At 39.8% G+C, this 22,652-nt stretch overlaps 1 protein-coding gene across 2 annotated transcripts in view; it reads right to left on the reverse strand.

Annotated features, from left to right (window-relative positions):
- Window positions 1–22,652, reverse strand: part of LOC149249255 (uncharacterized) — a 267,470-nt gene that overhangs the window by 179,223 nt on the left and 65,595 nt on the right. For both annotated transcript variants that reach the window (XM_089456206.1, XM_089456207.1), the window contains exon 2: window positions 6,194–6,267. In XM_089456206.1, coding sequence (XP_089312332.1) covers window positions 6,194–6,267 — 74 coding nt within the window. The remainder of the gene's footprint in view (window positions 1–6,193; window positions 6,268–22,652) is intronic.

Below are 22,652 nucleotides of genomic sequence, written 5' to 3' on the forward strand. Positions count from 1 at the left end.
AGCTAGAAAGAGCCACGCAAAGGGTCAGAGTAACTGCGCAGAGACTAGCAGAGCCTGTGTGAGTGATGTAAAGGGCTAGAGGGCTGACACAGAGGCCAGGAGGGCTGACACAGAGCCTCAGAGAGGCATTGGAGATTTTTTCGTGGAGCAGACTTGCCGAATATCTGCTTCCGAAGAGAGGTATTACTGCCAGATTGATTTCTCTATCAGGTGAGCCAATTTGGCACCCAGTTGTACTCAAGAAAGCTGCTTAATAATAAAACCCTCAGAACTGTTGCACCAGTTTTCCTAAGTTGGGTTTTTCCAGGGACGATTGTCCAATAATAACGGTGTCCCTTGTGTGTTTGTCTATTTCTTTCACTTGATGATTTGTAGATGGTTGAGACTGCATTTGTGTTTATTTTAGTATTTATATGGTTAAATAACTTGTTAAGTAATTAAACAAGTAGGTAAAATAAACCATATAGTGCAGGAAGAATTTCTAACGAGTTAGACTTAGAAATTCCAACATGGTATCAGAGTGTTGCAGATCACAGGAGAGTTGAAGGCACCAGCTAAACAGAGAATTTGCAACAGAAACAGTTGTCCCGAGAGACAGAAGTTGTTCCTAAGCAGAAAGCAGCAAGGAAGGAGTGACGCAGAGGGCCTACGTCATCAATGCAAGCTAGAGAGAGGGCCAGCGCAAAGGCAGAGGAAGGCAGAAGAGGCTCATGAGGAGCCACGTCATCCTGCTCAGCCAGGTAGGAGTGACATAATTGGCCAGAGGAGCGATTTAGCCTTGCCGGGATTGCGCAGAGCTAAGAGGCTCAATTTCTTCAGTTGTTGGGGCCTAGGGAGCTGTGGGCAGATTGTGGATTGTGAAGCTGGTGGGGTGTTGTTGCTGTCGAAGCAGAATAGTACCTAACGGGACAGAACCAAGGTAGAGGGAGTCGCTACCTAGGCGGATTTCTAGCCAAGAAATCCAGATCAGTGTTGCAGGAGCAAAGGGGATCAGAGAGGTGCGATTCGACTGTTGGCAGAAGGATTTCCAAGAGGGAAATCAAGACTCAAAGGGAGTCTAGGAGAGGATTTCCAGGAGGGAAATCGAGACTCAGAGGGAGTCTAGAAGAGAACTTCCAGGAGGGAAGTAGAGACTCAGAGGGAGTCGAAGAGAAGAGCGGAGATGGCAATGAACGGACTGAGGGATTAGGACAGGTTGGATGGGGCATCCAACTTTGTCATTTGGAAGGCTAGGATCCTGTCTGTTTTGGATAGACATTGCATCAAGGCCTTCGCCTTGAGAACCGTGGCTATCCCAGTCGACCCAGCTGATAACGAAAAGTATGAGGATGCAATGGCCAAGGCAAAGTGCATAATCCTTGATGGGGTCAAGGATCATGTAGTTCAGCATATTTCCAAGAAGAATATGGCAAAGGAGATGTGGGATACCTTGACGACATTGTATCAAGGCACTTCCATGCAGAGGAAAATGCTACTGGAGAATCAACTGCAGTCGTATCAGATGCAGAAGGGGGAGAAAATAGATCACTTCCTTAGCAAGTTGCAGGGGATTCGGAACCAACTTACTTCCATAGGTGCCATGCCAGATCAGGAGTTAATGGTGAGGACCGCCTTGAACGCAGTCTCTGAGGAGTGGGAGACATTCGTCCAAAGCATTTTGCACAGAGCGACTCTTCCAGGATGGGAAGAATTGTGGGCATCTCTTCGCCAAGAAGAAATCAGATAGCTGACCAAGGCAGGAAGTAGTAGCAAAGGAGGTCGAATCAAGAAAGAGGAGGAAGAGGATGCGGCTTTGGCATCTACGGGACAGCAAGGGAAGAGGAAGAAGGACATCACCAAGATAAAGTGCTTCCATTGTGGGGAGTTGGGCCATTATGCAACCCATTGTCCCAGGAAGAAGAATAAGGGAGAAGCGTCTGACTCCAAGGCATCTCCGACTAAGGCGAAGAAAGAAGTCGAGACTGATGATGACTGTGCCATGAGTGCTCATGCACCTCTAGAGAAGAGGTGGGGAGACATCGAGCTATAGTCAGGAGGACTACAGAAGATGAGGGGCAGGATCCTTGAGGTGCCCAAACTCTTGGATCATATCCAGCTACAAGAGCCATGAATGATAGTAGCAGGATGACGAATGTCGGTAGAAGCAAGATGCGATGGAGCAACAAGGCAGTGCTAGAGTGCAAAGGTCTGTAGCAGCGCAGTGGGGGTTGCAGCAGTGCGAGAGGCACAAAGGTGTTTGCAGCAGTGCGAGAGGCACAGAGGAGGTTGCAGCAGTGCAAGAGGCACAGAGGTGTTTGCAGCAGCGCAGAGGTAGCAGAGGGAGCACAAGATTGCAGCAAAGGTAGCTTCAGCATCAGGAGGCTTCTGGACTGACAAGGATGTCAGTATTTGGGTAGATCAGTTACTTACTTCTCGGTAACTGAGTTGCAGATGCAGCAGTTAGCAGTGGCAGTGCTATGGGCAGCAGGGGTAGCATGTTGAGAGGGAGATGCAGTACAAATGTAGTAGTGGCAGTGGCAGAGCCATGGGTAGCAGTACAGGACGCAGCAGTGCAGAGGATGTTGGGCAACAAGGCCAAGCATCAGCACAGGTACCGGTGCCAGTGGACCATTACTAGAGCACATTCCTCGCTACAAGGGAGTGCTGATTTGGGGTAGCATCGGATGTGCTCTAGCCATGAAAATTGGTGGAGAGGCTAAAGCACATGAGATACCTAAGACATAGAAATGGTTTGGGGAAACTCCACCGGTTAGAGATATATTAAAATAATTAATATTTTTAATGGGTTCCTAAGTCTAAACTTAGGAAAATAAAAATATTAATGGGTATTAATATAAAACTAGGTGAAAAGGTTCTAAATGACATGGATCAAGCCAAATCTAATCTTAGTCATTGATTGGAGATTTAATCTCAGTCATTGAAGACTCAACTAAAAAGTATAATACGAGGCTTGAGGGTCAGTTGGAGATACACCAAGATTGGTAAGTCAGTTCGATTTTCTAGAGCAGGGTTCGCTGAGAGAAATCGAACCAGTGATTAGAGTTGCAGCTAGGGACAATGAATGCATAGCAAAGAGGCAGAGATAGTGCCGAAGAACCAACGAAAAGGAAGAAGAGGGTACACATAGCCAAAAAGAGCCACGCAGAGGGTCAGAGTGACTGCGCAGAGGCTAGCAGGGCCTGCGTGAGTGATGCAGAGGGCTGGAGAGCCTGCACAGAGCATCAGAGGGCTGACGCAGAGGCCAGGAGGGCTGACGTAGAGCCTCAGAGGCGTTGGAGAGTTCAGACTTGCCGAATATCTGTTTCCGAAGAGAGGTATTACGGCCAAATTGATTTCTCTGTCGGGTGAGCCAGTTTGGCACCCAAATGTACTCAAGAACAAAACCCTTAGAACTGTTGCACCGGTTTTCCCAAGTGGGGTTTTTCCGAGGACGATTGTCCAAAAATAACGGTGTCCCTTGTGTGTTTGTCTATTTCTTTCAATTGATGATCTGTAGATGGTTGAGACTGCATTTGTGTTTATTTCAGTATTTATATGTTTAAATAACTTGTTAAGTAATTAAACAAGTAGGTGAAATAAACCAGATAGTACAGGAAAAATTTCTAACAGGTTAGACTTAGAAATTCCAACATTAGATTGGCAATTTGGCACCAGGCAAATATTCAGCACTATGTTCCTCACCTAATTTGGTACCCTGATATTCACCAGTGAACCTGACAACACATTTCTACACTTTTCTTAGTAACAATCAACAGTTGTTCAATACCCTCCTCTAGCTAGTTCAGAACCACACCAAATTTTCTAGGAATATGTCAAACCTTGAATGGAAGACATATGATTGCAATTGAAAATGAAGACAAATCCCCTTTGGCATTGATTCATACGGATTGGTCTTGTCTTAAATATGACACCACATATTTATTTTGTACTTGTTACCCACCATTTTGTGGGTAATATCCCTAAGAGAAAAAATATCTCCAAGATGGTCCTCAGCCGGTAGCCCCTTGCAGCCACCAACTAGCTCGTTGTGCCACTTCTCCACCCCCTGAGCCAGCAATGTGGTCCCTCGCCCATCTGTCATAATCGTATGTTTGAAGGTGGGCCTCCCAAACCTAAAGGTATGCCTTGTCATTTGGTAATTGAGTATTTTAGTTTGCTTATCATGGACACTTCAGGGTTGATATCTAGACCCTAGACCCCTTTTGGATAGCAACCTAGCATTCTAGTCCCATGAGATCTCTTTTACTAACCATTTGGTTTTAGGGATGGTATTTCATGGGAAACCCTAATTTTGGTTGTGTGGTCCCGCTCCCTCATCCACATATATTGCGCCCCTTCTACTCATCACTATAAACCCACTCACCATTTCTCCCACCTAAGTCCACATTCCTCCACTGAGTCCACATAGGGTTAACTCTCCCCTTACCGTTGCCTACACCTTGGGTCGAGCCTAGAATGATGCCCCAGAGGTTGATGTAGCTAAAAAGAAAAGTAAAAGCATAATTGGCCACATTCAACAGGAAAATGTACCACAAAATGCAAAAGATGGTCGGGACAAACACATTTACCATGTGGAAAAAAGCTAATACATGAGCTCTACCCCATCATCATGGCCATCACCCTGGTTCCTACACGCTCTATGAGTCTCCTTCATCATATAGGAACCCATGATTGTCCCAACCTCTAGTGGGCAATGAACCGCCCTACCTTAAAAGGGGGGTATCCATTGCTATATTTCACACATCATGCTCTTACCCCTTGAGCCCCGAGCAATTAATTAAAGAAAAATCATAAAAGGCAAAGGCATATAAAGAAGGGTGGAAAAATCAAGGCCGAGGCACCTCATATGCCACGATTGCTCCCTCCTATAAATTTTCAATGGACACAGGTATTAGATTATGGGAATACAAAATTTGGGTGTCGGTATTGTTTTCAAACAAGACACTTGCAAAATACATGTCCACAAGCTAAAAACGACCTCAAAAATGAAAAAGAGGTAGGCTTCAAAGCCAAGGGGATGGCAGTTCCCTGACACCTCTGAAGAGGAAGAAGAAGAACCAAAGGAACAGACTCAAAATACAGAAGCACAGACTCAACCTGGCAGCCAAAATAATGGATATGGAGGGGATCAGTCAGGAACATTGGAAACTAGTCAGAAGGACTTTGAAACAACAGAGATCATAGTAGCTGAACAGCAGAAAATGCAGACATCCACAGAAACTGAAATGGAAGGCATAAAGAGACCTCATGTATCTGAGAGCTCAGATTCTGATAAGGAAATCCCCTTGTAGGTAGATGGCAATCAAATACCAATGGTAACAACAACTCCCAATCAAGGTGTTTAGCAAAAGGTGGGGAAAAAGAAGGGCAAAAAGGGGAATCTAGGTGATTATTATCACACTTAGTCCTGGCAATCTATTAATTTTTATATTTTTTAGCTATTTTTCTTAATGTGCATCAGCCATTAGGCTGATATGATCAAATGATTTTGAGCATCTGCAAAAATGTAATTTGTTCTTTGAATAAAATTGTGATTTTTCTTCGAATATATATATATCGTTGGAAGTAATTCTCAGTTGCAGAAAATCGTGCTTGTCTATTTAGCATTGGAAATCCACAGAATCTACATTGGGATAGGTGTGAATGTGTGTATATATATTGATTAATGCTAGGTATTATTTTCTTTGTTTATATAACTAAACTTTTTTTAATATTTTGATTTATTTCCCACTAGGGTTAACCTGAGTGGTTGGGTCTCACGGTAATAATGTTGCCCACATTAGTTCAAATCGTAACTAACCTTGCCTGGTGTGGCTTGCGAGTTATCATTCGGGCCAAGGGGGTTTTCTTGGCAGCAGTGCTATGTGATCCTTGGTGGCAGCAATGATTGTATGTTCTAGTTACCGAATTCCCCCTAACAAAATAAAATAAATAGATAGATAAATATAGATTTATAAGCATGGATGTTACACATCTCATCCATATTGGGTTGTTGTTCCTTATTTTTCTAAATATTATATTGGGTTGGCTTATGCCAAATGTCACATCAGCGTTAGGCACAGAAATTACATGTCCTGAATAGTAAACATGCTCAACTACTATATGAGCATAAAATAAGATCCCTGTGGACAATAATATAAACGAAAATTATGAATATCGGTTATGACGATCATTTTTAATAACATTTTCTTACCCAGCTGAAGAATCTTGTCCTCTTAACCATTTGTCAATACAAAAATATTTACCACTGCCATCAACGAAAGCCACCTGAAAATATTTGAAAAGATCAAAGGTAAGTTAATTACATCCTATATACTTATTAATCAAAACACCTTATATGCACAGAACCTAATCATTGGCATATACCTACAACGCAAGCCATGTAGATACTCATTATATATAAAGTTGTAGTTTGAGGGAGGCAATAAACGTATTTAATGCAACACAAAAACACATCAACAATGATTTTCAATGATTTTAGACTTGTGGGTGTCCATTTGATTAAGAGAAAAATATATTAAGCAAATTTTAAAAGGAACTAAAATAAACAGTATGAACAAACGTCAACCATTACTAACCAATTTCATTGGCCTTCAAGTCCGAAGGGAATCAAATTTATTGTAAAGGCCAACAAATAGCACAAACATATACAACACTAATGACAACTTGATCTTCAAATTACAAGCTTTTAGGTTATAACCAGGACCACATCATAAACAAAAAGTGACACAGAGGTGATGTTCCTCACAAAGTAGCACCTTTACATTAAAGTTCAAAAGATCAGTACTAGTGGGCAACTAAGAGAGAGGCCAATATCATCACAACAACCCTCTTCACACTTTAAATTGGCTCTTCTCCAACCATTGGGGGCATTCCTAAGGTAGGATTGCTAAAGCTTTAGGCAATAAAGGCTCAAGGTGAAAGAAGAATAGCTTCTGCAAAAGCAGTGTTGTAATATAGGAAAATAAAAGGTGATGGATAGATTAAGCCTAGTGACTATCTATAAGGACATGTTTTATGAGCTATATTCTCAAGTAATAAGGCAATGTTATAGCTGGAATGAACAAATTACAGCATTCTTATGTGGCGTTTATGAATGACAAAATCTAATTTGAAAAGGCCTTAATGAAGGAGAATTTAACAAATGAGCAAGAAAGTATATTTGTAACACAGAAGATGTAATTTCAGCAAGCTCCAATTAAGAAAACATAGCATTCATTAACACTTTCCAGCAACAAACATAAAAGAGTCCTGAAGGAAAATGAATCCCAGTTAACTCTTCAAGATAAGTCCTCTAGATAAAGAATAGAGTAACCACATTTGAAAATTATAGCTCGGACAGGAACTTCCACACATGTTCAATCTAAACATGCAACTTGCAAGAAGTAATATGAGATATTTTCATAAAAGGAAAAAATAATTTTGAAAAGTAAATTCTATTTTGTAATTCACTTTAGTAAAGAAGTGAAAGACTTACATTTAACAATTGGGTCTAAAATTGTATCTCATCATGACTTAGACAAGGAGAAATCTTAAAATAGATTCTTCACTAAAAGTATGGCAGAACAAGGTAGAGCCTTTCCCACACACTTGAGCAGTTGAGCAAGTTGAATGATAAAAAGGGGGAGAGAGCGAACAGTGAGGAAAGTCGTACAATTTCATCCAGTCATACAAATTTTGTACAACGGCATCACACAGCAGTCGTACATCCTGTACAGCAGACAGTTGTTGCTACTGTTTCTTTCAGTAGTTGTACCTCTGAAATGGATTGTAAAAGCTCAAGTTTGGGGTGATTTTTGAAAACCATGCTGTGTTGTTTTTTGGGGCAGCATGTGGAGGTTTCCTTGTAAATTTTTTGAAGGAATCAAAAGTTTATTTGAAGGAGTAATTACATGTATGTGTGTGTGAAAATAGTTTAATTAATTTTTTATTCTTCTGTTATTTAATTTCTAGCTATTTGTGATTGATGTGATTGATGTGATTGATGCTCTAGTTTGAAATTTAATTTCAGCATTAAATAAATTCAGCAATCTATTTGTTTTATTTGAGGTCATAAAGAAATTAGTCACCTAGGGCTTGAAATTCTAACATAGTATCAGAGCCTGATCTTTGATTGGGATTCTCAAGCATTTGCTTTAGTAAATCTATTGAGGGGAAGAAGTACCAGCAGTAAGAGAATTTTGAAATTTTATTTTTTGATTTGCGAGTTTTTGCAATAGATCTCAGAGAAGGTAGCAACAGGCCTCGAGTTTAATGACAGATTGGATGGTGCCTCAAACTTCGTAGCAAGTGCAAGTTATACTCTTACTAAAAGAGAATGATCTCTGGAATATCATCAAGAAAGTTGTGACTACGCCTACAGATCCGTAGGACTTGGTAGCTCACAACAAAAAGGAAGTGAAAGCCAAGCGGATGATCTTGGATGCCATAAAGTACCATCTCATACCTCATGTATCCAAGAAGCATATGGCGAAGGAGATGTTCAACACCCTGGATAGTCTTCTCTAGAGTTAGAACATAAACAGGAATATGACATTGTGAAACAAACTCAGCTCCATAAAGATAAGCAAATCAGACAGTCACCAACAACTTTATGAAGATCACAGAGATTCATGATCAACTGGCAGCAGTTCGTGAGAAGGTTGCAAATGTAGAGCTAGTGAACATAGTACTTAATAGTTTCCCAGCTTCATGGGAACTGTTACTCACCAAAATGGGTAACCCTATAGGAGAAAACTTTTCTCCTACATTTGACAGCCAGCAGCCACTGCCAGCCACAATTCGCTGATGATATGTGTTTAATTATGGTATGTTCTATGCTTAGAGCAGTTTACTTATTTTTCTTCTTATTACCCACAAATTAGCAATCACATATACATAAAGTAAAGTGCAGATAGAACATTAAATGATCGACAGAAAACAAGCCAAGACAAGAGACACAAGATGTGGCGGCTAGCCAGGGACAAACCCCAATGTGGGGAAACCCTTTGATCAAATCTTCTTTTATCTTCAATAGTTCAGCAGAGAGAAATAGTACAAAATCAGAATTCTGTAATTTTATATCAGCAGCAGCAAACCCTAGATCAGCAAAGTCAAACTTGGTCAAACGAGTGGAAATTGACCTCCAATATGTTTGGTCAATTTCTGGTCAGCTAACCCTCGAACAGCCTGAAGAAACAGCACTGAAAACGCAGTCAAACTGCAGTTGACTGAAGTCAACTTGCTGCCCCAAACTAGGGCAGTCAACACCGGTCAAACTAGAGGTCAGATCACCTCGGTTTTTGTGCCAAAATCTACGGCCTGCCTAGGAGAGGCAGCCACACCAAATCCGCACTCCTAGATGGTCAACGCTTGGTCAACGCTGGTCAAAGAGATGACCTGCAGCCCTTGCGTCCTTCTTCCTGCGTCTGCCTTGCCCTACTGCGTCTTCTTTTCCAGCCACACGTGTGAGAGAGAGAGAGGCTCCTTTGATGCGTAGGAGAGAGAGAAGATGAGTGATTGAATGAGTTCCAAATGACTCAACCTCTCTTCTATTTATATGAAACACTGGGCATGTGTGCCACACACTTAGCTGTTGGCCGACCTTGACAATTTGTCAAGTAATTAGAAATAAATTCATATCTCCATAAATGCTTGTCGGAATCGGATGATCTTTAGATCAATCCTACACCTATTGATGAGAGGAATCTAGGAAAAATATCAGCAGCCATAAATAAGGTGACCCACATGGAATTTGGCCCTAGTTGCCAATTTTAACAATATGCCATGTGCCTCCGCCACTTGCATAAGCCATGTGCTTCTCACCCATCAGGCATTAGCACTTGGACAAAGGCGGGCTGCCGCTCAAAACGTACTTTGATCATCTTGCAATCGAGTGCTTATACTTGTTTGTCTTTGGGCATTTACTATGGATTATGGGGTGATCTGGAAGATTGACAAACCTTGACCGTGATCTTGTTCTCCAAGCTTAGTTGGGGGGTTAATCTTTGATCCTAGTCCAATGGGACCTCCGTTAAGGACCTTTTGGTTGCAGGAGGAGCACTACCTCAAAAGCCATGATTGAGATAGCGTAGTTACATCTTCCCCATACCATGCTTGACACTTTCTATCCTATATTATAGGCCCTATTTATCACCTCCATTCTTCGGGTACAACTTGTCATTGGTTCTTGGGAATTTGGCACTCATATGTTCGCATACCTTGAGTAGGGTCAGGAAAATTAGCCCTTAGGGGTTGATGCAGCTAAAAGAAACAGAAAGAGCATATCATGGCCACAACTATACAAAGGAAAGAAAAATCAAATTGCAAAAAATGGTCGGGACAATAAAGATTAGCATGTGGGAAAAAGCCTAACATGAGCTCTACCTCACTCATATGGCCATCACTCGATTCTTGAGCATGTATTGTTCCATTACATCAAAAGAAGGAGCCCTTGTATGTCCCAACCCTGATGAGTAGAACTAACTCATCCTAGAGGGGTAGTAAAATTGTTACATCATACAAAGCAAGCTCTAAACCTTGAGCTATAAGTAGTAATACAAGTTAAAATCATGAAGTAAAAGGTGCACAAGAGGGGTGGAAAAACAAAAGTCGCATTGGTAACACATGCATCCACAAATGCTCCTTCCTCACATCTATACACTAAGGATGTGGACACACCCATCAATTAGTCCCTTTGACCATGGCATGTGGCCATGAAGTCTTCTCTTCTCCATTACCATCATTATTATTCACTAACACCTATCAATTGAAAGGTGGACCAAGGAACCATTTCTTCCCCTTAGGGGCTAGAAGCACCTAATAAGATTGACCTTTAGCCACACCTACCTAGGGAGAAAACACCTTTGCGAGATCAGGGTCCTGATTTTGGAAAGGTATCCTTATTTGAAGTATTGAATTTCCCTTGGCATTCCCTTAGATGCATTATCAATATTGGTCCCTGATGACTGGTTGCTTTCACTAGAGTTCATGTTGTTCTTGTCAAGTAGTTCAGTGGCCCATGCCTTGGGCACCTACTCCACGGGTACCCAAGCCTTTCAGAAGAGTACATTGGCACCAATTGAGTGAAGCGTTGAGAATCAAGAACCTCCTAGTAGAATCATTGGTTGACTTTGACCCAGATTTGAGGATTCTTCAGGATGACATAGCTAGACCCAACATGCCCCCAAGTTGGCCTTGACACAACTTGATGGGCAGCAATTGATTCAGAGCCCAAATGAGGATGGTCTCGCACTGAGAGACTAGGGAGGGCTTGTTGCACTAGAGGAGCCCTTAATTCTAGAGCAAAGGAGGCCTCATTTAGCAATTGGAGACCACTTTGTGGCACCCTAGCTAGATCTTGGGACCCCACAGGAGGTAATGAGGTGAATTTGAGGGCCAACCCTCAAATCATGGATTTCACAGGCATCTACACCTTCTTGGACACCTCATCACCCTTGGACATGGCATTTGGAGCATTTATTGTTGATGACATCAGCATGAGTGAGCTTATGACTCACACATGTGGGCTAATTAGGGCATATTTTGATAAAGCTAGTGGGTTGGCTTGTAACCCAAGGATATTTTAGCATCAAACTTGTTTTAGGGGCTTTGTTAGGCTAATTATTAGTCCTAATCCTCATATAAATAGAGGATAGGCTCATTGTATTGGATCATCATCACTTGTGACTTATTTCAGCCATGTTACTGCTCAATCTAGTAGGGGTCCTAGGAAGGGTTCCGGAGAGACTATTACTAGACCAAGTGGCAACAATGGGACAAGGACCCACTATCACCTCAATCAATGTCCCTTGCTCTTTACAGACTTTCACCGATGGGAGGAGTCCCAGTATTAAGGAAATCACTAAAATGTTGAGGCCAATAACAATGTACAATATGATTTCCAAAGCCCATTCAAAGGAGAGGCTCAAATAATGGTTGGCTTGCATTAAAAGCAAGAGCAGGGCTCTCCAAGAAAGGCTTATTGATAGGAGGCCTAGACCTAGGTTAAGGGTATTCAACACAAGGAGTGTACCTAGATCATAGAATTCTAGAAATGGGAAAGGACCTCCCTTAGGGTAATGTAAAATGATGATTTGTAATGGTTTGTAACCATAAGAGAGAGACCTAGGGGATCCAAGCAAGACCCAGGTTTTAGGATGATCATCCAATAATGTGACTAGGCCAAACAAGGATGAGAAGAAGGGTCACTTAAAGATGAACTTCCTTTGAGTTTTTGAGCGAGAAATGACCCTTTGGGAACCACTAACCAAAGCAACCTAGGACGAAAATGGTGTTGGAGCTAGGGCTTAGGGTTTCTCCAAATTCAACCATGGGAATAGCTTGAAGTTTTGTGGAGACCTAGAGGACACCCCAGCGCAACTATGGACCAACTTACACTTGATTTGAACCAACCCAATGCATTTCACACTAGGCCCTAGGAGGCTATTAGGGTTAGGGAAGAAAAATAAGAAAAAGGTGAATGAAAAGTAGTTTTAGGGTTGACCATCAAGGATCCAGGACCAACGCCTGGCTATTGGGAAGATTGGAGTCAAAGTGATCAAGATTTGTGAACTTCGCTCTTCAAGGAGGCCTAAAGAAGTAGCTTCACTAATAATGGATGCAGTGACACAACAACTTTAAACTTTTATACTTTGATATGCAAGATCTGATGGAATTTCAAGGTAAAAGGTGCACAACCCACCCCTAGGAAAATTCGTTCTTCTTGCAAAGATGTATAACATATGCAACGAGCCAAGATTACAAGTGTTTCATAAATTCACATTAAATTTTAGGGCACTAGTAAAATCATGACATAGGATTTCATACATTAGACATGAAGCATTATGAAATTCGAATGAAAATAGCACTTACATGACAAAAAGAGTATATCCATCCATAAACTTGCCAAATATAAACTCCAAGGGAGATAGCGAAAATATTCCACACATCAAAATTCATTTAATCATCCAAATCATTCCACAAATTGCAAGTCCGAAATCTTTAGAAAGATATATCCCAAATCCAAGTGATGATGAATGAGAAAGTGTCTCTCTTATATTTATACAATCCTCTAAGGAGTTTGAATGGCCTAATTTAGCCTAATGATGCCCCTATAATAAAATAATGTGCAAAATAACCCTGTTTTGGTGACAAGCCCACCAAATAGCTCCATAACATGAATAATTAGCCTCTCAAGAGCGTTGAAATGATAGAAAAGTAGCTAGAAGGGTCGTTGGAAGGCCAAATGAAGTCCCTCATGTGCCATAATGAATAGGAGGGCTCTAATAACAGTGATGAAGGGGGTGGTCCCTTGATCTCCAAGCAAATGACCTGTGGTACTCCCAAGTGGTTGTGGGGGCACAAAGAACATCCTTATGGATCTCCAACTAAATTGAACAAGCATGTGCTCCATCTGTAAGGACTAGAACAATGATGCAAACCCTTCCTTGTCTCCCTAAGCAAGACAAAAAACCCATCTAGGCCCTGGATCAGCTGCCAAGTGTGTGGTGCAAGTGTGTAGTCGGTTGGGCAAGGTGGTCCAAGTGCATCATCATCATCGAACAAGTGGGACACGAGTAAGCAATAAGTGGTGTTGAGGATCCCATGGCGTGGCTATTTGCTCTCTGCTATAGTTGAGGCCCATGGCTCTTAACACTCACCCTACAAATGCCATTAAGACCCTCTGGAGGGCTTTGATCCTGTAGAGGGAGACCAAACCCCAAGATGAACACCCACCTGCAATCCTGTATAAGATTTAATGTGTCTCCTCACCTTCCAGTACAACAATTCATTAGTACAATTAAGCAAATGAGCTTAAAAATCATGGAGCCAAGTGGGAACTTCATAGTGGCATGCCCTTCCATAATGTGCTTTGTAATGTACAGGTGTCTCTGGGTTCAAGAAGGAGGTTAATCAAGCACCCTATTAGGTGGTTTCAACCTTTAAGGGAGTGATAGGTCAATGGTACATTCGTCAGGTGGCAGGTGTCATGTGAAATAGTGATGGAACGGAGTAGGGTAACAAGGAAGGCTCCAAGCCACATGCCATGGTACAAGGGTAGCTATAATGAGGGTGTTGGATAAGGTTGTCATTGATGTCAATATGATATCAAGACTAACCCTAACTCTAATTAGAAATGATGAATACCTAACCCTAACCCTAAATCCTTGCTCCTAATGAAACCTTAACCCTAGAAGGCATATATAACCCTAAAATGTATATATATGCTCCAAAAAAAAGAAACTTACCATATATAATCCTAATAAGCCCATTCTAAAATCCCTATCACATTATAGTATTCTATTATAAAAGCCCTTCATAAAATTTCCTTGATACCCTATGCACATAAACTTGCTCTATTCTTAAAAACAAAAATAAATACAAGTAAAAACCATATCCCACGCTTATTGTGTCAGCCTTACACTCACATGTTGGCTTTATCCAATTATCGCGACTCCTCTAAATCTTTTACAAAAGATATATATATATATATATATAAAGTTCATCTGTTGGTGTGAAAGAAATCAGATAGGATCGAACAGGTAAATTTAAGTAAGTTCACATCTCGTGAACTTAGGGAACAGAAGATGTACAGTGTTTGAAAGTGCATTCTTTGAAGAACATAAAACAAACTTTATGTGGTGCGGACATTAACTACTCCTGCGGATTTGTGATATGCATTTGCTCCTACGATCCTATAACATTTTTTTTTTGAGGTGTCGGCTCCTTGCGAATTTGTTAAAGGATACCTGTAATTATCAAACTTAGAGGGTAGAGCTTTCCTATAGATTTGAAAGATTTGTGAAGATTGTGAAGCGTACCTTGTGAAATTTTATCTATTGCAGCTACTGGAAATTATTCTTCTAAATGAAAATTTAATTATGCAGTTTATTTGCTACGACAAACAACGAATAAAATCACAACTCCAATTTTCACCATAAAAAATATTGTGGAAAATAAAATACCAGAAACTGAGAAATTCTAGCACACACACAATAATTTGACACAATTATTTTTGGAAAATTGTCCCCGAAAAAACCCAACTTGGGAAAACTAGTGCAGCAAATGAGGGTTTTATTATTAATATTCAGCTGCAATTCTGAGTACAATAATTTAGATGCTATGCTGGCAATCTAATCTGAGGAAAATATTGGCAAAAATATCGTGAGAAATTTCTCACCCCACAGTTATTCTCTGCCTCTGAAATTGCCTCCCTAGCCTCTACGTTGAGCTCCCTGCGTCAACCTCTGCACAGAGCTTACGCTGGCCCTCTGGAAATTTTAGCCTTCCCTCCTTTGCTTCTCCCAGGAACTAGAAATCTTCCTCCCGAAATGTTGGTGGCCTACTCTTCCACCTGCTACTCACCCTCTGGCTCTATCTTCTCTACTTAGCTACTGCTTTTGAGAAAATCGAACTGCCTGGGCAACTGAGTATCTGCACTAGATGATTTCTCCATCACCACACTGACTTCTCCTTGTAATCCACTAGTGGAGCACCAATGGCCAAGATTAAAACTTAATCAATGGCTAGGATCATCTCTAGATCGATCCGTGTGAGTTTCTAGAAGATTCTCACCTTGACTTAATTAATTCTGATTAATTAACCATATTCCCTAAGTTTAGGCTTAGGAAATATGTAAAAATTGATTAATAATCTAATTAAGTCATTTCTAGGCGGAATTTCCAAAAACGATTTATGGGTTTCGGAGGTCTCATTTATTCTAACCTCTCCACAAAATTTCAAGGCTAGAACACATATGATGCTACAAAAACTAACATACCCATTGCAAACTTTGATAAATTTTGCAGACTTGTGAAGATTACGGACCTGTGAAGCCTTCCCATTACAGACTTTGAACACTTGTGCGGACTAGTTGGATGTTTTTTGCAAACTTGCATTGCTTGGATGCTTGTTGCAAGCTAATGCCTCAAATCTATCGATCTGTAGTTGCTCCTTATTACAAATTCACTGTGGAAAATTCGAGTTACAGTTCTAGTTGAAACCTGGAAGCTCGCAGACTTGTTATAAATAGTTGATCAAAGTTGACCCATTACTGCAGACCTATGGAAGTTACAATTATCAGACCTATGATGTGAAGACTACATAAAATAAAATTTGTAAGTCATTTTGAAATCTTTATTTTAAGAAAGTCCTCAAGGTTGGAGCCTTTTGGCACAAATTAAGTTTTGTTGAAGGATCGTAGTGCTCAAGGTTGGTGCCTTGGAACATATTTTTGTGCAAGTTGGAGCTTGCTACCATTGTAAAAGAGGATTGGTGTCCTCAATCTCTTGTTAATAAAATCTTTCTTTTTGTTCCTTAAATCCTGGTTAAATTTGTGAAAAAATCTTAACTAGCATAAATAACAATTGTATGAAATATTGATTCACCCCCCTCTCAGTGTTTCAACAACTGGTAACAAAGCCAGCTTCTTCATAATCAGCCTAACAGCTGGAAGAAGGATTTTAAATCACAATGGTTAGTAAGGATGCAAGAAAGGTGCCTCAATTTGATGGAACAAATTTTGCTTTTTGGAAAGTGAGGATGAAATTCTATTTGATGTCTCTTGTAAGGATAATGCTTCAAGAAGATATAGAATCAATTATCAAAATAAGTTGGTTGGTTCAAAGAAATAAGGTCAAATCAAGACCTATAATTCATTTGATCCTTTGTCAAAGTATATTCTAGAATGCTCCAAATGTAATAATTTAGGTCATGAAGCACAAAATTGTCCACTTAATATGTCAACAGAGAAAGTTTGGATAGAAAGGCATCTGTTACAAATAAATGTGGTCTAGCTTTATGTGCACAAATTGATGAAAATCAATGGTTTGTAGATATTGGATGTTCTAAACATGTGACAGGTGACCAAAAGAAGTTTACCTCGCTAAATAAAAAGGATGGAAATGTGTTTGTGGATCTGCTAAGATTACTGGTAAAGGAATAGTGACTCATTAATGGCAAAGGCAAAGCACAAAAGGCACTACTAATTGAAGGACTCAAGCACAATCTTCTAAGCATCAATCAAATTTGTGACCAAGGACATGAAGTTATTTTCAATGCCAAGGATTGTGAGATAAGAAAGTCTTCTTCAGGAAAACTTGTGGGAAAAGGGGTAAGAACTCCAGATAATGTATATATTTTAAGTAAAATTGAAGAAGAAAAATGCTACATGAGTCAAACAAATGAAAGTTGTTTATGGCACAAACAATTGGGACATCTAAACTTTGACAACTTAGTGAAGATCAGCAAATCACAAGATGTAAGAGACTTGCCCAAAATTTCAAAACCTGAAAAGATCATTTGTGGACCATGTCAACATGGCAAGCAGACAAGGATCAGCTTCAAGACCAAGGAATGCTCAACATCAAAGCCTTTGGAGATCATACATGCAGATTTATGTGGACCAACCAGAACTCCAACTTTACAAGGTGAAAGGTACTTTGCTCTATTTGTAGATGATTATACTAGAATGATGTGGGTATTTTTTATAAGATTTAAATCAGAGGCACTTGAATGTTTTAAGAATTTCAAAGCTCTTGTGGAAAATGAAAAGGAATCAAAAATCAAGTGTCTTAGAACAGATAGAGGTGGAGAGTTTACTTCAAAAGAATTCAATGAATTTTGTGAAACACATGGAATCAAAAGAGAACTTTTTGTTGCTAGAACTCCTCAACAAAATGGAGTAGTTGAAAGAAGGAACAAAACTATACAAGAAATGGAAAGAACAATGTTGCTTACAGCTAATTTGCAGGCAAAATTTTGGAAAGAAGTAGTTGGGGCAGCAGTATATACTATGAACAAGGCACAACTCCTAATAAATAGTGACAAGACTCCATATGAATTATGGAAAGGAAGACCTGCTTCAGTGAAATACTTCAATATTTGGAAGTAAATGCTTCATAAAGATTAATGATGATTCACTAGGCAAGTTTGACTCTCGTGTTGATGAAGGAATTTTCCTTGGGTATTCTACAAGAAGCAAAGCCTATAAATGCTACAATAATCAATTATGGAAGGTAGTAGAAAGCATTGATGTAAAAATTAATGAGGCGCTTCCTGAAAAAGAAATCAAAGCCAATGAAGAAGATCCTATCCTTGAAGAAGTTGAAGAAGATACTACAAAGGAAGAAAAGGAGTTGGAAAGTCAAAAGGAACCATCTCAAACTCCGTCAAGAGTCAAGTTCATACAAAAACATCATCCGGAAGATAAAATCATTGGTGATATAGATAATGGAATACAAACCCAAAGAAGGATGACAAATACACCTAAAAAGAATGATGTTGCTCTATTATCCATGATTGAACCAGAAAACTTCACTCAAGCTAGTAAGGATCCTTATAGGATAAAAGCTATGGAAGAAGAAACGTATCAAATCAAAAAGAATGAAACATGGGAGTTAGTGCCTCGTCCAAAGAATAAAAATATTATTGGAACCAAGTGGGTACAAAATGAATGAAGATGGACAAATCATCAAAAATAAAGCAAGGTTGGTATGCAAAGGATACTCACAAGTTGAAGGAATTGACTTTGAAGAAACCTTTGCCCCTGTAGCCCGATTGGAAGCTATAAGAATGTTCTTGGAATTTTCTTGTTCAAAAGGTTTCAAAGTTTATCAAATGGACATAAAATTAGCATTTCTAAATGGTGACCTAAAGGAAGAAGTTTACATGGAGCAACCAGAAGGGTTTGATCTAGCAGAAGGAAAAGACTTTGTTTGTAAATTGAAAAAAGCCTTATATGGATTAAAACAAGCTCCTAGAGCTTGGTATGCAAGATTAGATCATTATCTACAACAGGGTTTCAAAAAGGGAGTAGCTGGAAGCAATCTTTACATGAAGATAGACAAAGACAAACTGCTAATTACACTTGTATATGTTGATGATCTAATTTTTGCCAGCAATAACGATGAGATGAGTCATGAATTTGCTCAAAACATGTCTAAGGAATTTGAGATGTCTATGATTGGCGAATTATCTTACTTCCTTGGACTTCAAGTAACTCAAACTAAAGCAGGCATGTTCATATCCCAAGCAAAATATCTTAGAGACATGCTTAAGCGATATGGGATGGAGGAGTGTGCTATTGTGAGCACACCTATGACTACAAATTGAAAATTAAGTAAAGATGATGAATCCTCTTCGGTAGATGCTACGCTTTACAAATCAATGATTAGAGCCCTTCTTTATTTAACAGCTTCATGACCAGATATTATGCAAGCAGTAGGAATGGTGGCAAGATTTCAGTCAGCTCCCAAGGAATCCCATTTTATAGTTGTAAAAAGAATCCTCAAATATTTAAAAGGTACTCTTGATTTTTGCCTATGGTATCCTAAAAGCACACTACTTACCTAGACAGCATACATTGATGCAGACTGGGCAAGGAGCGTGGATGATCAGAAATGTACTAGAGAAAATGCATTCTTTATGGGAGATTGTCTTATATCTTGGCTTAGCAAAGAGCAATCATCTATATCTCTTTCTACAGTTGAATTTGAATACATAGTTGCTGCAAATTGTTGTACACAAACCTTATGGATTAAGGAAGCTCTAAAATATGTCAACATAGAAACTAATCAACCAATCACTATCTATTGTGACAACACTAGCGCCATCAATCTTTCAAAAAATCCAGTGATGCATTCAAAGACAAAACATATCCCAATCAAATATCATTTTCTTTGAGAACAAGTTGCATAACAGAATGTCATATTGGAATATGTCAAATACAAAGGAGCAAATTGCAAATATTTTCACAAAACTGCTACCATGAGAAGCATTTGAATATCTTTGCCAAAAGATGGGGGTCATTTCTCTTGCATCTCACTAAAAGCATTTTGTTTATAAAAAGAAAGGGGGAGCAACATGACAAGTGGAACAAGAGAAGGAACACAATGACAGGGGGAGGAGCACCATGACAAGGGGACTGCCATATAAAGAGGTTTCCATTGATGTCAAAGGGAGAGAAAATGTTGAAAGGGGAAATATATTGCCATCAATGACAAAGGGGGAGATTGTTGGATAAAGTTGTCATTGATGTCACTATGAATCATGATATCAAGACTAACCCTAATTCTAATTGGAAATAATGAATACCTAACCCGAAATCCTTGCTCCTAATGAAACCCTAACCTTAAAAGGCATATATAACCCTAAAATGTATATATATAATATATATGCTCAAAAAAAATACCATATATAATCCTAATAAGCCCATTCTAAAGACACTACCACATTATAGTATTCTATTATAAAAGCCCTTTATAAAATTTCCTTGATACCCTATGCACATAACCTTGCTCTATTCTTAAAAATAAAAATAAATACAAGTAAAAACCATATACCACGCTTATTGTGTCGGCCTTACACTCACATGTCGGCTTTATCCAATTATCACGACCCTTCTAAATCTTTTACAAATGATATATATATATATATATATATATATAAAGTTCATTATTTGGTGTGAAATAAATTGGATAAGATCGAATAGGTAAATTTGAGTAAGTTCACATCTCGTGAACTTAGGGAACAAATGATGTACGATATTTGAAAGTGCATTTTTTGAAGAACATAAAACAAACTTTATGTGGTGCAGACCTTATCTACTCTTGTGAATTTGTGATACACATCTGCTCTTGCGTTCCTGTAACAATTTTTTTTGAGGTGTCAGCTCCCTGCAAATTTGAGAAAGGATCCCTGTAATTATCAAACTTAGGTGGTAGAGCTTTCCTATTACAGATTTGAAAGATTTGTGAAGATTGCAGACTTGTGAAGAATACCCATTGCAGGCTTTGAAGATTGTGGACCTATGAAGCCTTCCCATTGCAGACTTTGAAGACTTGTGCGGACTAGTTGGACGTTTTTTTGCAGACTTGTATTGGTTGGATGCTTGTTGCAAACTAATGCCTCAAATTTGTCGATTTGTAGCTTCTCCTTATTCCAGATTCACTATAGAAAATTCGAGTTATAGTTCTAGTTGAAACCTGGAAGCTCACAGACTTGTTATAAATAGTTGATCAGAAGTTGACCCATTACTGCAGACCTGTGGAAGCTACAATTATCAGACCTGTGATGTGAAGACTACATAAAATAAAATTTGTAAGTCATTTTGAAATCTTTGTTTTAAGAAAGTCCTCAAGGTTGGAGCCTTTGGCACAAATTAAGTTTTGTTGAAGGATCGAAGTCCTCAAGGTTGGTGCCTTGGAACATATTTTTGTGCAAGTTGAAGCTTGCTACCAATGTAAAAGAGGATTGGTGTCCTCGATCTCTTGTTAATAAAAAAATTCTTTTGTTCTTTAATTACTAGTTAAATTTGTGAAAAAATCTTAACTGGCATAAATAACAATTGTAAGAAATATTGATTCACCCCCCTCTCAGTATTTCAACAAAGGGAAGCCCGCACGTGGGTGTATAGAAGTAGGAGAGAGTAATGGTGGTACATGAGTTACCCCAACCTTTGTTTTTCCACCTTTATTCTGATGCCTTTTTTCTTTTATTGATTTTTTCTTTCTTTTAACTACTCAGGGCTCCAAGAAATGAGGGCATGATGTGAATGATATGGCAATGGATACCCTTTATGGTAGGGAAGTTCATTGCCCCCCAAGAGTTGGGACAATCATGGGTTCCTTAATGATGTAGGGGGCTTACATAAGAGGCCCTAGGAACCAGGGTGATGGCCATAATGATAGGGGTAGAGCTCATGTTTGGCTTTTGCCCACGTGCTAAACTTTTATGTCCCGGCCATCTTTTGCATTTTATGGTACATTTTCTATTGAAAGTGGCACAATTATGCCTTTTTACTTTTCTTTTTAGCTGCATCAACCTCCATGGCATCATTTTAGGCCCGACCCAAAGTGTGGACAAGGGGAGGGGGAGGCTAACTCCTTGTGGACCAAATGGACAAATGTGGACCCAGATGGGAAATATGTGAAAAGGGGTTATAATGAGTGAAGGGGAGTGATGTATGTGGTTTCGGGAAGCGGAACCACACAACCAAAATCGGGGTTTCCCATGTAGTGCCACTCCTAAAGCTAGTAGCCAACAAAGGAGATCCCACGGGACTAGGATACAAGCTTAACCACCAAGTTGGACAAAGGAACAAGAGTACAGACCAAACCCATTCTTTCTGTCGAATCCCCCCACTAATCCATGCCCAAAAGTGTGTTGGGAATCACAATTGTCGTTAGACCAAAACCTGCAGGTGTTAGTCAACGATTGTGTCGCCGGAGATAAGGATCCACGAGAGGAGGTTAGTCCATGTCGCAAAACACACGGGGAGTGTTGGCTTATCCAATGTCCAACAATCTCCCCCCCAACGCGAGTCGGGTGTGTATCGAACTCGTGACCTACACTCTGATACCACTTGTTGGGAATCACGATTGTCGTTCGACCAAAACCCGCAAGTATTAGTCAACGATCGCATAGCCAGAGATAAGGATCCACGAGAGGTGGTTAGTCCATGTGGCAAACCACACGGGGAGCGTTGGTTTATCCAATGCCCAACAAAGCGTCCATGATAAGTAAGCAAAAACGCCCAACTACATAATGAAAGCCATACCTTCGGGGTTGGAAGGCCCACCTTCAAACTTACGATCATAACAAATAGGCGAGGGCACACAATGGTTGGCTCAAGTGGCAGAGATGGTGGCACATCGAGCTATCTAGTGGCTACA

The sequence above is a fragment of the Pinus tabuliformis genome, chromosome 7 (assembly GCF_031772625.1).
Source record: "Pinus tabuliformis cultivar Carrire ecotype Pingquan chromosome 7, CPIR1, whole genome shotgun sequence".
Lineage (NCBI taxonomy): Eukaryota > Viridiplantae > Streptophyta > Pinopsida > Pinales > Pinaceae > Pinus > Pinus tabuliformis.